The 16,382-nt window shown below is 51.9% G+C and overlaps 1 protein-coding gene across 1 annotated transcript in view; it reads right to left on the bottom strand.

The window, feature by feature from the left end:
* The window catches only part of LOC144248445 (uncharacterized), a 109,454-nt gene that overhangs the window by 39,123 nt on the left and 53,949 nt on the right, over positions 1-16,382 (bottom strand). Inside the window, 1 exon segment of the mRNA XM_077790611.1 lies at positions 15,502-15,856. Coding sequence (XP_077646737.1) covers positions 15,502-15,856 — 355 coding nt within the window.

Raw genomic sequence — 16,382 nt, forward strand, 5'->3', positions numbered from 1 at the left:
TCGGTCTTCATCCCAGGACCATGGCCTCCTCTTCATCTTTTTCATCAACATCCATGTCCTCGGTGTACTCTTCCTTGTCCAAGTCCATCTCCTCTTCCACATCCACATCCACCTCCATCTCTTCCTCTCCAGTCTGCTCTCCATCCACCTCCATCTCCTCCTCCGTATCAATTTCTGTGTCCACCTCCATCTCTTCCTCTCCTGTCTGCTCTCCATCCACTTCCATCTTTTCCTCTCTATCAGCCTGTGTGTCCACCTCCATCTTGTCCTCTCTGCCTGCCACAGCCTGCAGAGGTAGCAAAACCTCAGAGTGGGGTCCCAGTCCCACCCCATCCCGCAAGAACTCCAGTCCACCCGGGCAGCTGGGGGGATCCACCTCCATGGAATGGCACCCTACCATCCTCAGGGCAAATGTGAGCATCCTGCAAGAATGGATGACACAATCCAAGCCTTAGGCAGCTTTGGAGACTGATGATAGGAGGTATGGTGGCAGGAACAAGAAGGGTGACAGGAGCAGCAGGAGCAGCGTGCAGCGTGTGCTGAGCCCAGGGCCAGCGGTTGTGTTGTGCTGCTTGCTGGGTGCTGGCAGTTCCAGATGGGACATGGATTGTGACATGACCATTGAGCTAGAGAGCCTTTGCTTCCATGCTTAGCAACGTTCCCCCACAGCATGGTGCTCAGAGCCCTGTTCCCAAGGATGGAGCATCCACAGCCTGGGCCAGCGCCTCAGCACCCTCAGTGGCAAAGAGCAGCTTCCTCAGATCCAGCTTCAATCAGCCTCCTGCAGCTGAAAGCCGTCCCCCCTTGTCCTGTTGCCACAGGCCCTGTGCAACACTCTGTCCCAGTCTTTCTTGTGGCACCCTTGCAGTGCTGCAGAGCTGCAGTGAGGCCTCCCCAGGGTCTCCTCTTTCCAGGCTGAGCATCCCCAGCGCCACGTGGACAGCAGGCAGTGTGATCAGGGGGAGTCCAGGCTGGAGTCAAATGGCATCAGGAACTGAGAGATGGAAGCTTTAGGCCCAGCTTTGCCTCTCAATGTTCAAAATTAATAAGAGTGGAGGGCAAGATGGTGGGACACTGGTCCTGCTCTAATTGGTGAATATAGTCTCTGTTTTTTTCTTTTTTTCTGTCATGCTGATGCAGGTTTGGCTGTTTGAAAGGAAGCTTGGCACAATATCCATTGTCTTCTCCATTGGTGAAACACCGAGCAGAGTCTGGGCAAGCTGATGTTGCAGAGCAAAACCTGCCAATGTACTGGTGATCCTGAGTCTGGAGGATTCAATTAAACCCAGCCAAAAGTAATTTCTGGAAAGTCAAGCCTGGTGTACATTTTCTTGAGTTTGGCTATGCCAACTTCACCTGAGTCTTATGAAAAAGCAAACAGAAAACTCAAACCAAAACAGACCAAACCCAGAAGCAAACAAACCCACGCAAAGCAATCAAACACAGAGACTAAAATAGCCCAGATGAAACCAAAGGGAATGAGGAATTAGTATTAGTTTTGAGTTCATCACAGCAGGAAAATGGCTGCTTTCCACGGGATCACCATAAAAAAACACAGATAACAGCTGCTCCAAAATACACCCAACGGGAGAACCATCAAAGTGATACATAGCAACTCTGGGGGCAGCTCCCCATGAAGGTGAGGGATGAGCACACAGTGGTACAGCTCCAGCCTTCCCCAGCCTCCAGGCTGCTCTTTGCTCCTGATGTAAGAGCCTTGCAGGACTGTGGCCCCTCTCAGTGCATTCTAAATCATTCCCACAGCTCTCACTTGAGCCACTGGCATGTCCAGAGCAAGATGCAGGCACAATCCTACTGCCTGCTGAGCCTCTCTGGGAGATCCTGAGCATCTTCCTGCCTAGAGCCACAAAAGAGCTCAGGCTCTCCATGAACTGGGTTTTCAGGGGAGGTTTCCATGTCCCTGCGAGATGTGTTCATCGTTCATCAGGCTGTGCCCAGCCTGGATCAGGGCAGCTTGGATGCCACATGGGATCCATCCTTTGCCCTGCCATGTGATCCTCCATGCAGTGGGCATAAAAAGCCCAGCACTGGGGAACCCCCAGGTGCTGCAGCAGTGATATTTTTGGGAGAAACACGGAGCTGTGCATGGCCAGCTTGAAGTCTGCACTGGCGTGAGCACCAGGCCTGCCATGCTGAGCCCAGGGCCACAAGCAGTGCTCACCCTGGCTGGGACATTGAGTCCCAACATGGGATCCCATGGGACAGGGCACGCTGGGATTTGCCCCTGCAGCTACCCAGTGTGTCCAGAGAGACTGCAAGGAGACAGTGACCTCTGTCAGCGGGACCCTCTGAGTGGGACAACCCCTCCTGGGGTGGCTGTGCCAGCTCCTCCATGAACCTCCAGCCCTGGGAACCTGGAGCAAGTGGAAACCGCAACTTGGCCAATACTGCCTGTGCCTGAAGCAAATGGAAAGAGAACTGGGGTGGGAAAAATCACGGTTGTTTATTTGCAGAAGAACAGCAATGAAAACACAGAACACATTTAGATTTGTAAGAATATTTGTAATAACAACAGTTTATAGAAGGTATATACCTAAGAACATATCTAACAACAATATCTGAAATGTATTTACAGAAGACAAAACAAAGCCCTAAAACCTATATCCTAAAGGCAACAACAAACTCTAAAAACTATGTACAAAAGGGTGCCATCTCTGTCCGGGATCTCCATCACTCCAGGAAGAAAAGCAGGTGCCATGGTCACTGCAGTCAGGCACAGAGGGCTCTTCGGTGTGTCCCCAGGCTGGCACACTGGGACTCTGCTGCCAGAGCTGAGGCTGGCTGGGTCTGGGGGCTGGGCCCCAGGCACTGCCATGGGGCTTGTGTGGCCCAAAGCAAGCACAGGACAGGCTGGGCATGGCCACCAGAATCCAATGCACTGGGTACCACGGGCCTGAGCAGAGACCACCCAGCCCAGCCCCGCCCCAGCCTGGCTGCAGGGAACCCGCTCTGCCTGTGGGGACCACATGCCTGTCCTGCTGCTGGCATTGGTCTTCATCCCAGGACCATGGCCTCCTCTTCATCTTTTTCATCAACATCCATGTCCTCGGTGTACTCTTCCTTGTCCAAGTCCATCTCCTCTTCCACATCCACATCCACCTCCATCTCTTCCTCTCCAGTCTGCTCTCCATCCACCTCCATCTCCTCCTCCGTATCAATTTCTGTGTCCACCTCCATCTCTTCCTCTCCTGTCTGCTCTCCATCCACTTCCATCTTTTCCTCTCTATCAGCCTGTGTGTCCACCTCCATCTTGTCCTCTCTGCCTGCCACAGCCTGCAGAGGTAGCAAAACCTCAGAGTGGGGTCCCAGTCCCACCCCATCCCCCAAGAACTCCAGCCCACCTGGGCAGCTGGGGGGATCCACCTCCATGGAATGGCACCCTACCATCCTCAGGGCAAATGTGAGCATCCTGCAAGAATGGATGACACAATCCAAGCCTTAGGCAGCTTTGGAGACTGATGATAGGAGGTATGGTGGCAGGAACAAGAAGGGTGACAGGAGCAGCAGGAGCAGCGTGCAGCGTGTGCTGCGCCCAGGGCCAGCGGTTGTGTTGTGCTGCTTGCTGGCTGCTGGCAGTTCCAGATGGGACATGGATTGTGACATGACCATTGAGCTAGAGAGCCTTTGCTTCCATGCTTAGCAACGTTCCCCCACAGCATGGTGCTCAGAGCCCTGTTCCCAAGGATGGAGCATCCACAGCCTTGGCCAGCGCCTCAGCACCCTCAGTGGCAAAGAGCAGCTTCCTCAGATCCAGCTTCAATCAGCCTCCTGCAGCTGAAAGCCGTCCCCCCTTGTCCTGTTGCCACAGGCCCTGTGCAACACTCTGTCCCAGTCTTTCTTGTGGCACCCTTGCAGTGCTGCAGAGCTGCAGTGAGGCCTCCCCAGGGTCTCCTCTTTCCAGGCTGAGCATCCTCAGCCCCACGTGGACAGCAGGCAGTGTGATCAGGGGGAGTCCAGGCTGGAGTCAAATGGCATCAGGAACTGAGAGATGGAAGCTTTAGGCCCAGCTTTGCCTCGAAATATTCAAAATTAATAAGAGTGGAGGGCAAGATGGTGGGACACTGGTTCTGCTCTAATTGGTGAATATAGTCTCTGTTTTTTTCTTTTTTTCTGTCATGCTGATGCAGGTTTGGCTGTTTGAAAGGAAGCTTGGCACAATATCCATTGTCTTCTCCATTGGTGAAACACCGAGCAGAGTCTAGGCAAGCAGATGTTGCAGAGCAAAACCTGCCAATGTACTGGTGATCCTGAGCCTGGAGGATTTAATTAAACCCAGCCAAAAGTAATTTCTGGAAAGTCAAGCCTGGTGTACATTTTCTTGAGTTTGGCTATGCCAACTTCACCTGAGTCTTATGAAAAAGCAAACAGAAAACTCAAACCAAAACAGACCAAACCCAGAAGCAAACAAACCCACGCAAAGCAATCAAACAGAGACTAAAATAGCCCAGATGAAACCAAAGGGAATGAGGAATTAGTATTAGTTTTGAGTTCATCACAGCAGGCAAATGGCTGCTTTCCACGGGATCACCAACACAGATAACAGCTGCTCCAAAATACACCCAACGGGAGAACCATCAAAGTGATACATAGCAACTCTGGGGGCAGCTCCCCATGAAGGTGAGGGATGAGCACACAGTGGTACAGCTCCAGCCTTCCCCAGCCTCCAGGCTGCTCTTTGCTCCTGATGTAAGAGCCTTGCAGGACTGTGGCCCCTCTCAGTGCATTCTAAATCATTCCCACAGCTCTCACTTGAGCCACTGGCATGTCCAGAGCGAGATGCAGGCACAATCCTACTGCCTGCTGAGCCTCTCTGGGAGATCCTGAGCATCTTCCTGCCTAGAGCCACAAAAGAGCTCAGGCTCTCCCTGAACTGGGTTTTCAGGGGAGGTTTCCATGTCCCTGCGAGATGTGTTCATCGTTCATCCAGGCTGTGCCCAGCCTGGATAAGGGCAGGTTGGATGCCACATGGGATCCATCCTTTGCCCTGCCATGTGATCCTCCATGCAGTGGGCATAAAAAGCTGACACTGGGGAACCCCCAGGTGCTGCAGCAGTGATATTTTTAGGTGAAACACAGAGCTGTGCATGGCCAGCATGAAGTCTGCACTGGTGTGAGCACCAGGCCTGCCATGCTGAGCCCAGGGCCACAAGCAGTGCTCACCCTGGCTGGGACATTGAGTCCCAACATGGGATCCCATGGGACAGGGCACGCTGGGATTTGCCCCTGCAGCTACCCAGTGTGTCCAGAGAGACTGCAAGGAGACAGTGACCTCTGTCAGCGGGACCCTCTGAGTGGGACAACCACTGCTGGGGTGGCTGTGCCAGCTCCTCCATGAACCTCCAGCCCTGGGAACCTGGAGCAAGTGGAAACCGCAACTTGGCCAATACTGCCTGTGCCGGAAGCAAATGGAAAGAGAACTGGGGTGGGAAAAATCACGGTTGTTTATTTGCAGAAGAACAGCAATGAAAACACAGAACACATTTAGATTTGTAAGAATATTTGTACTAACAACAGTTTATAGAAGGTATATACCTAAGAACATATCTAACAACAATATCTGAAATGTATTTACAGAAGACAAAACAAAGCCCTAAAACCTATATCCTAAAGGCAACAACAAACTCTAAAAACTATGTACAAAAGGGTGCCATCTCTGTCCGGGATCTCCATCACTCCAGGAAGAAAAGCAGGTGCCATGGTCACTGCAGTCAGTCACAGAGGGCTCTTCCGTGTGTCCCCAGGCTGGCACAGCGGGACTCTGCTGCCAGAGCTGAGGCTGGCTGGGTCTGGGGGCTGGGCCCCAGGCACTGCCATGGGGCTTGTGTGGCCCAAAGCAAGCACAGGACAGGCTGGGCATGGCCACCAGAATCCAATGCACAGGGTACCACGTGCCTGAGCAGGGACCACCCAGCCCAGCCCCGCCCCAGCCTGGCTGCAGGGAACCCACTCTGCATTGTGGGGACCACATGCCTGTCCTGCTGCTGGCATTGGTCTTCATCCCAGGACCATGGGCTCCTCTTCATCTTCCTCATCAATGTCCATGTCCTCGGTGTACTCTTCCATGTTCAAGTCCATCTCCTCTTCCACATCCACATCCACCTCCATCTCTTCCTCTCCAGTCTGCTCTCCATCCACCTCCATCTCCTCCTCCGTATCAATTTCTGTGTCCACCTCCATCTATTCCTCTCCTGTCTTTTCTCCATCCACTTCCATCTTTTCCTCTCTATCAGCCTGTGTGTCCACCTCCATCTTGTCCTCTCTGCCTGCCACAGCCTGCAGAGGTAGCAAAACCTCAGAGTGGGGTCCCTGTCCCACCCCATCCGCCCAGAACTCCAGCCCACCCGGGCAGCTGGGGGCATCCACCTCCATGGAATGGCACCCTACCTTCCTCAGGACAAATGTCAGCATCCTGCAGGGATGGATGGCACAATCCAGGCCTTAGGCAGCTTTGGAGACTGATGAGATGAGGTTTCGGGGCAGGAAAAAGAAGGGTGACAGGAGCAGCAGGAGCAGCGTGCAGCGTGTGCTGAGCCCAGGGCCAGCGGTTGTGTTGTGCTGCTTGCTGGCTGCTGGCAGTTCCAGATGGGACATGGATTGTGACATGACCATTGAGCTAGAGAGCCTTTGCTTCCATGCTTAGCAACGTTCCCCCAGAGCATGGTGCTCAGAGCCCTATTCCCAAGGATGGAGCATCCACAGCCTGGGCCAGTGCCTCAGCACCCTCAGTGGAAGAGAGCAGCTTCCTTAGATCCAACTTCAATCAGCCTCCTGCAGCTGAAAGCCGTCCCCCCTTGTCCTGTTGCCACAGGCCCTGTGGAACACTCTGTCCCAATCTTTCTTGTGGCACCCTTGCAGTGCTGCAGAGCTGCAGTGAGGCCTCCCCAGGGTCTCCTCTTTCCAGGCTGAGCATCCCCAGCCCCACGTGGACAGCAGGCAGTGTGATCAGGGCGAGTCCAGGCTGGAGTCAAATGGCATCAGGAACTGAGAGATGGAAGCTTTAGGCCCAGCTTTGCCTCTCAGTGTACAAAATGAATAACAGTGGAGGGCAAGATAGTGGGACACTGGTTCTGCTCTAATTGGTGAATACAGTCTCTGTTTTTTTCTTTTTTTCTGTCATGCTGATGCAGGTTTGGCTGTTTGAAAGGAAGCTTGGCACAATATCCATTGTCTTCTCCATTGGTGAAACACCGAGCAGAGTCTGGGCAAGCTGATGTTGCAGAGCAAAACCTGCCAATGTACTGGTGATCCTGAGTCTGGAAGATTCAATTAAACCCAGCCAAAAGTAATTTCTGGAAAGTCAAGCCTGGTGTACATTTTCTTGAGTTTGGCTATGCCAACTTCACCTGAGTCTTATGAAAAAGCAAACAGAAAACTCAAACCAAAACAGACCAAACCCAGAAGCAAACAAACCCACGCAAAGCAATCAAACAAATAGATTTTAGAAATCAAAATAAAACCAAAGGGAATGAGGAATTAGTATTAGTTTTGAGTTCATCACAGCAGGAAAATGGCTGCTTTCCACGGGATCACCATAAAAAAACACAGATAACAGCTGCTCCAAAATACACCCAACGGGAGAACCATCAAAGTGATACATAGCAACTCTGGGGGCAGCGCCCCATGAAGGTGAGGGATGAGCACACAGCGGTACAGCTCCAGCCTTCCCCAGCCTCCAGGCTGCTCTTTGCTCCTGATGTAAGAGCCTTGCAGGACTGTGGCCCCTCTCAGTGCATTCTAAATCATTCCCACAGCTCTCACTTGAGCCACTGGCATGTCCAGAGCGAGATGCAGGCACAATCCTACTGCCTGCTGAGCCTCTCTGGGAGATCCTGAGCATCTTCCTGCCTAGAGCCACAAAAGAGCTCAGGCTCTCCCTGAACTGGGTTCTCAGGGGAGGTTTCCATATCCCTGCGAGATGTGTTCATCGTTCATCAGGCTGTGCCCAGCCTGGATCAGGGCAGCTTGGATGCCACATGGGATCCATCCTTTGCCCTGCCATGTGATCCTCCATGCAGTAGGGATAAAAAGCCGACACTGGGGAACCCCAGGTGCTGCAGCAGTGATATTTTTGGGAGAAACACGGAGCTGTGCATGGCCAGCTTGAAGTCTGCACTGGTGTGAGCACCAGGCCTGCCATGCTGAGCCCAGGGCCACAAGCAGTGCTCACCCGGGCTGGGACATTGAGTCCCAACATGGGATCCCATGGGACAGGGCACGCTGGGATTTGCCCCTGCAGCTACCCAGTGTGTCCAGAGAGACTGCAAGGAGACAGTGACCTCTGTCAGCGGGACCCTTTGAGTGGAACAACCCCTCCTGGGGTGGCTGTGCCAGCTCCTCCATGAACCTCCAGCCCTGGGAACCTGGAGCAAGTGGAAACTGCAACTTGGCCAATACTGCCTGTGCCTGAAGCAAATGGAAAGAGAACTGGGGTGGGAAAAATCACGGTTGTTTATTTACAGAAGAACAGCAATGAAAACACAGAACACATTTAGATTTGTAAGAATATTTGTACTAACAACAGTTTATAGAAGGTATATACCTAAGAACATATCTAACAACAATATCTGAAATGTATTTACAGAAGACAAAACAAAGCCCTAAAACCTATATCCTAAAGGCAACAACAAACTGTAAAAACTATGTACAAAAGGGTGGCATCTCTGTCCGGTATCTCCATCAGTCAGGAAGAAAAGCAGGTGCCATGGTCACTGCACTCAGGCACAGAGGGCTCTTCCGTGTGTCCCCAGGCTGGCACAGTGGGACACTGCTGCCAGAGCTGAGGCTGGCTGGGTCTGGGGGCTGGGCCCCAGGCACTGCCATGGGGCTTGTGTGGCCCAAAGCAAGCACAGGACAGGCTGGGCATGGCCACCAGAACCCAAGGCACTGGGTACCACGTGCCTGAGCAGGGACCACCCAGCCCAATCCCGCCCCAGCCTGGCTGCAGGGAACCCACTCTGCATTGTGTGGACCACATGCCTGTCCTGCTGCTGGCATTGGTCTTCATCCCAGGACCATGGCCTCCTCTTCATCTTCCTCATCAATGTCCATGTCCTCGGTGTACTCTTCCTTGTCCATGTCCATCTCCTCTTCCACATCCACATCCACCTCCATCTCTTCCTCTCCAGTCTGCTCTCCATCCACCTCCATCTCCTCCTCCGTATCAATTTCTGTGTCCACCTCCATCTCTTCCTCTCCTGTCTTTTCTCCATACACTTCCATCTTTTCCTCTCTATCAGCCTGTGTGTCCACCTCCATCTTGTCCTCTCTGCCTGCCACAGCCTGCAGAGGTAGCAAAACCTCAGAGTGGGGTCCCAGTCCCACCCCATCCACCCAGAACTCCAGCCCTCCTGGGCAGCTGGGGCGATCCACCTCCATGGAATGGCACCCTACCTTCCTCAGGACAAATGCCAGCATCCTGCAGGGATGGATGGCACAATCCAGGCCTTAGGAAGCTTTGGAGACTGATGAGATGAGGTTTTGGGGCAGGAAAAAGAAGGGTGACAGGAGCAGCAGGAGCAGCGTGCAGCGTGTGCTGAGCCCAGGGCCAGCGGTTGTGTTGTGCTGCTTGCTGGCTGCTGGCAGTTCCAGATGGGACATGGATTGTGACATGACCATTGAGCTAGAGAGCCTTTGGTTCCATGCTTAGCAACGTTCCCCCAGAGCATGGTGCTCAGAGCCTTGTTCCCAAGGATGGGCATCAACAGCCTGGGCCAGCGCCTCAGCACCCTCAGTGGCAAAGAGCAGCTTCCTTAGATCCAACTTCAATCAGCCTCCTGCAGCTGAAAGCCGTCCCCCCTTGTCCTGGTGCCACAGGCCCTGTGGAACACTCTGTCCCAGTCTTTCTTGTGGCACCCTTGCAGTGCTGCAGAGCTGCAGTGAGGCCTCCCCAGGGTCTCCTCTTTCCAGGCTGAGCATCCCCAGCCCCACGTGGACAGCAGGCAGTGTGATCAGGGGGAGTCCAGGCTGTAGTCAAATGGCATCAGGAACTGAGAGATGGAAGCTTTAGGCCCAGCTTTGCCTCTCAATGTTCAAAATTAATAAGAGTGGAGGGCAAGATGGTGGGACACTGGTTCTGCTCTAATTGGTGAATATAGTCTCTGTTTTTTTCTTTTTTTCTGTCATGCTGATGCAGGTTTGGCTGTTTGAAAGGAAGCTTGGCACAATATCCATTGTCTTTTCCATTGGTGAAACACCGAGCAGAGTCTGGGCAAGCTGATGTTGCAGAGCAAAACCTGCCAATGTACTGGTGATCCTGAGTCTGGAAGATTCAATTAAACCCAGCCAAAATTAATGTCTGGAAAGTCAAGCCTGGTGTACATTTTCTTGAGTTTGGCTATGCCAACTTCACCTGAGTCTTATGAAAAAGCAAACAGAAATCTCAAACCAAAACAGACCAAACCCAGAAGCAAACAAACCCACGCAAAGCAATCCAACACAGAGACTAAAATAGCCCAGATGAAACCAAAGGGAATGAGGAATTAGTATTAGTTTTGAGTTCATCACAGCAGGCAAATGGCTGCTTTCCATGGGATCACCATAAAAAAACACAGATAACAGCTGCTCCAAAATACACCCAACGGGAGAACCATCAAAGTGATACATAGCAACTCTGGGGGCAGCTCCCCATGAAGGTGAGTGATGAGCACACAGTGGAACAGCTCCAGCCTTCCCCACCCTGCAGGCTGCTCTTTGCTCCTGATGTAAGAGCCTTGCAGGACTGTGGCCCCTCTCAGTGCATTCTAAATCATTCCCACAGCTCTCACTTGAGCCACTGGCATGTCCAGAGCGAGATGCAGGCACAATCCTACTGCCTGCTGAGCCTCTCTGGGAGATCCTGAGCATCTTCCTGCCTAGAGCCACAAAAGAGCTCAGGCTCTCCCTGAACTGGTTCAAATACAGGAAAAGAGGGGGCAGAGAAGAACATCAAGGATGCAATGGTTGGAGGGCTCAGGGGTGGTACACAGGGAAGGGACCAATAGGAAATGCCAGGGTGCATTGGTAGGGACATAAACCAATGGGAAAACAGGGAAGGGAGAACTCACTAGAACTTGGACAGATAAGGGTAAAAGGGTAGGGAAGGCCAACGAGCCAATGGGGATCAGAGAACTGCGACAAATTGACACAGTGCTGCAGAGCACCATGGGGGAAGATTCTTTCCCCACGCTGAGCTGTGAGGAATGTCCAGAGCCTGAAGTACATCTCTCCAGGGGATTGCCACTGTTCTTTCCCCAGTAAGCTCACAGGCCTCCACAAACACACACAGGAGATGTCAGGGGCCGTTCATCATTTCTCTGCTCTCCAGCACCGAGGCAATGGACTCTGGCACAGCACTGAGTTCAGGCCCACGGGAACCACCCCTGGCCATGGGGCTCCATGGAACTGCTGTCAGGAAACACCCCAAGAGTTGGGGAGTGCCCCAAAACTGCCTCAGGAATGTGAGATACCCCAGCATGTTGTGGTGCGGTACGCGCTCCTCTCGCCGCGGCACTCCGAGCCGTGCCAGGCTGGGCGGTAAGGGAAGAGAACGGGCGGCCGCTTCCCCCTGCAAGCTCTGCAGTTCAGTTCGTGGCGCGCGGGGACAGATGAAGGCGACACGGGACTTGGGGGATGAACGGGATGGTTTTATTCAGTGAGCCCCAAGACCCCCTCGGGGGCGGGAGCAGAGGTTTTATACAGAACTCAGGAGGACGGGTGTAGGAACAGTAACCACTAAGGGAATAGCAGGGGAGGAGTTTAGGGCAGAACTAACATGACAGGGAAGGTTCCAGGGAAAGGGGCAGGGAAAGGGGGGTTGGGGGGGGGGGGGGAAACAGATATTAAACTAATATTAAATGAAAGAAAAACACACCACCACATCTCCCTCTTTTCTTTTACAAAAGGAAGGAGAATTTTGTGGTTTAAGCAAATTAATACAACGTAAAATTATATGATAACTTTGTAAATTACTTAAAGGACATGAAAGACACATTATTGCATTTATAGGGCAGGAAGAGTAGTAACAGCCTAAATCAGACATAAGACTGTACAAAACTTGCTGTTTTGCTGCTCTGAGTAACAATCTAAAACAATGTAAATAATTGAAACTATTGAAATAGAATGAAATAATTGACAGAAATTAAACTAAAAAATTTAATTAGAATGATTAAAATTACAGCTATCTAATTTAAATAAAATAATTAAATGGAATTATTGGAATTAAATATAATAAAAGATCAACTAAATATAACTAATAAATTTTTAAACTTCGCAGCAATGCAGCAAGCCTGAAGCGATATACTAGTTATGCGATTCCTGTAGCAATAATGGTTAAAAACACAGCCTTTAAGTCAAAAAATATTAGAAAAGACTGAATTAATTATAATTATAACAAAACAACTTAATATTGAATTAAATTGTAACATTACATATTATTAAAAAAACATAAGTTGAAAGACATCAAAAAATGATAAACTAATTGTGATTATAACATATGAAACATATAAAAACTTCATCTGGAATATATAAAATTGTCCTAAACGAAAGTCCAAATTAAGGGTACAAAGCACAGCAGGATTTGTGACTTCATCTGATTTAAAACTTGCTTCATTACGGCGTTTGCGATATTCAGCTTCTTAAATTCTTAAAGCAGAGTCAGCGGATAACGGCGCTTATCTTAAAGCAGAGTCAGTGGATAACGGCGCTTGTCTTAAAGCAGAGTCAGCGGATAGCGATGTGGTTTGTTCAATTTGAATGTTTGTTTGCGAGGTGGGCATAATATCTTGAGTATTAATTAACTGGGATGATATTTCTTTCTATAAAATATAACTCAACAAATAGATTATTCAAAAAATAATTAAAAGCAAAAAGAGGAATTCGTAGTTAAATAAAAAGGAGTATTGGGTAGGGTATATTAAGGAATAGGATAGGGGAATCAGACAATCACTTAATTAGTGATTGCCATGATTAACAGGGGGTATCGGTAAGGGGTGGACCGGGGCACCGCCATTTTAGGGGGAAGACAAAATGACGGATCCTCAGTCCCGGGTTTCGGCTCCATTTCCTCAGAAGAAGATCCCTCCCGACCTTCCCCCCGGAGGAAGAGCCAGAAGAAGGATTGGGGAATATCCAACCCCGCCTCCCCACAATAGGGACTAGCCTCGTGCAGGGACGGTGCAGGGCTATTGGGAGAGAAATGGGACTGGCGGGAAACCAGGGGCGGAAAAGAAGGGTCAAGACAGAAAATGGGTCCCGAGCGGCGTGGCCAGCGCCATCTTGGGAGGGGGTGCCAGCTACACTGCACTTGTCCTGAGCAGTGTCCAGCAGGGCACTTGGGGCGGCTCGGCCACAGCAATCCCCAAGGGAGGATAGGAAAGGGTTTTAGGAAAGTCCGAGGGGATGGGGATATAGGGAGCTTCACAGAAGCAAAAAGGGGAAATTTATGGGGGGGGGGGGGGCCCAACGCAGCTGGATGTCAGCGCAATGCGTGGGTGTAAAGGGCCCCTTTCAACAACTCTCCTATAGCTAACGTGTCGCCCTCTTAGCTGTTCCCTACTGGTGTCTTTTCTATCCCCTCCGTCCAGCCCAGAATGGGGAGGGGAGGATAGAGAAGACAACATTTTCGAGGAGAAGAAAAAGCGATCCAATCTAGGTCCCCACAGAAGACTAGGCGAAGAATAGCACTCAGTGCTAGCTTCCCCCAGAAAAGGAAAACCCACCCGCCTGCCAGGGACATGCAAGGCTACAGCCCCAGTCTGGGCGCAGACGGGGGTTAAAACGCAAAAAAAAAGTGGCAGACCCAGCCGCCCGTCGGGGCGATCCCCACCCCGTGTAGCCTACCTTACCTTGCAGGCTCGGACGGAGATGGCTTGAATCTTCTCTTCGACTCGATGGAAAAGTCGCGCTAAAAACTGGGGATGTTCCTTCCCGGTTTTGGCCCTTCCGGAGGCCTGGGTGTTCCCGTTAAACCAAGACTCGTCCCCGAAGCCTTGGTTTCGGCCACTATCAGCCTCCGGTGGTCTCGTTGCAGATGCTGACCGAGGAACGAACCTCTTCTCGGTCAGCCCCTCTTCAGGCTCCCCCGAGCTGCTGCCAAAACCGCTCTCTATGTCCTCGGGTAAGACTGCCCGCCAAAAAGCTCTGCAGCCCGGCTGCCCATGCAGCGCGGCTGCTCCAGGGCGGGTAGATGGCGAGAACAAAGAGGTCCCGGAGCCTCAATCTTTTTCGCTCGGCACTCAGCTTCTCATAGCATCTGGCAGAGCTTTTACAGCTGTAGATTTTCCTCTTCCCTCCTTCTTCTTCTGTGAGGCGGGCACCCCCACGAATTTGCCCGTTTTTTCTACAAGACAAAGGAGGGAACCATCCTCTGCTACCATATGTTGTGGCGCGGCATGCGCTCCTCTCGCCGTGGCACTCCGAGCCGTGCCGTGCTGGGCGGTAAGGGAAGAGAATGGGCGGCCGCTTCCCCCTGCAAGCTCTGCAGTTCAGTTCGTGGCGCGCGGGGACAGACGAAGGCGACACGGGACTTGGGGGTGAACGGGATGGTTTTATTCAGTGAGCCCCAAGACCCCCTCGGGGGCGGGAGCAGAGGTTTTATACAGAACTCAGGAGGACGGGTGTAGGAACAGTAACCACTAAGGGAATAGCAGGGGAGGAGTTTAGGGCAGAACTAACATGACAGGGAAGGTTCCAGGGAAAGGGGCAGGGAAAGGGGGGTTGGGGGGGGGAAACAGATATTAAACTAATATTAAATGAAAGAAAAACACACCACCGCACCAGCATCTCTTCATTAAGGGAGACTGTTAAAAAACTCACCCAGTAATGGGTTCCCCCTATCTTAATCATCCCCAAATTTTTGCTGTCTCATTTCAGACCCCAGACCACATCCCTAATCCCTATCCCAACCCATCCCACCCCTCCTGGACATCATGATCCCTTCTCATGCTGTACCTCCCCCATTTCACACCTCCCAATCCCCATCCCACCCATCCCACCCCACCCAATGCCCATCCTGATTTGCATCCTGCTTTGCACAATCCCCTTGCAACCCAATTTCACCCTGAGAGGCGGTGCAATTGAGTAATTTTGGGGTGGGATTCAGTAGTTTTTAGTGGCACTGAGTGGTTTTCAGCTGACAGATCAGTCCCTCTCATTTTTTGGAGTGCCAAGAAAGAAAGAAAACTAAACCAAATAGCCCCCAAACTCCCCCATATCCTCACAGATATCTCCCGGAATCCAAGATTCCCCAAAACACAACTAAGATGTGAGGCTTTAGATGTGTTTGATGCATTTGTTAATTTAAACCCCAATTTTCTGTGTTTTGAATGGAGGTAGATAAAAGATAACTGGAGCAAAAATAAAAGGAACATCAGCCACTTCCCTCTGTGTATCACAGGGAATGTGGTCACCAGGATGCTGATCAGGGTGGGTCCTCTGATGGGGATGGAGCTGGAGCAGCACTCGAAGCTCTTCCTGCAGGCGGGGTTCTCACAGGGCTTCCTTTACTGGTGCCTCTGCTGGTGCCGGGTAAAGAATGAGTGGTCTGAGAAGCTCTTCCCACACTGGGGACACTCGTAGGGCCTCTCCCCAGTGTGGATGCGCCGGTGCCTGACAAGGTTGGAGCTGTGCTTGAAGCCCTTCCCGCAGTCAGGGCAGAGGAAGGGCCTCTCATCCGTGTGAATCCGATGATGTACAAAGACATTGGAGCTGGAGTGAAATCTTTTCTGACAGCCGGGGCACTCGTAAGGCCTCTCCCCAGTGTGGATACGTTGGTGGGTGGCAAGGGCAGAGCTGCAGCCGAAGCCCTTCCCGCACTCCCCACACTCGTAGGGCCATTCCCCGGTGTGGATCATCTGGTGGCGGATCAGGGTTTTGCTGTGCCTGAAGCTCTTCCTACACTCCAAGCACTTGGAGGGCTTCTCCCCACCATTATGCTGCCCAGTGACCAACAGCTCCAAGCTCTGGCTGGAGCTCTGCCCACCTTCCTGGCCCAGAGTGGATCTTTCCTCCTCAGAACACCCTGGTCTGGATTTGCAGCCCCTCCTCCTGTGGGATCTCCAGGGCTTTTCCTTCCCGTTGGATTCCTGCACTGTGGAGCCACTCAAAATGGCCTCTTCCATGAGGTTCTGCTGCAGGGATTTTTCCTCCCTGCTCTCCATCCTCAGATCCTGCTCTGGGAAAGGAAGGACAGGGAGAGGATGCGATTTGCCTCCGTGCCACAGGGAAGGGCAAGGAGATTCCCCCAGGGCATCCCCGGCAGGAGGGCACCGGCAGCGGGGCTGTCCTGCAGCTGGGGGCCAGGATGGGAGATGGAGCAGGAGAGAGGGAGAAAGGGGCACTGACTTCCTCCTCACCTGCCTGGGTTTCCCAGGGCTCCTTCCTCTTCC

Source organism: Lonchura striata, unplaced genomic scaffold (genome assembly GCF_046129695.1).
Source record: "Lonchura striata isolate bLonStr1 unplaced genomic scaffold, bLonStr1.mat Scaffold_126, whole genome shotgun sequence".
Lineage (NCBI taxonomy): Eukaryota > Metazoa > Chordata > Aves > Passeriformes > Estrildidae > Lonchura > Lonchura striata.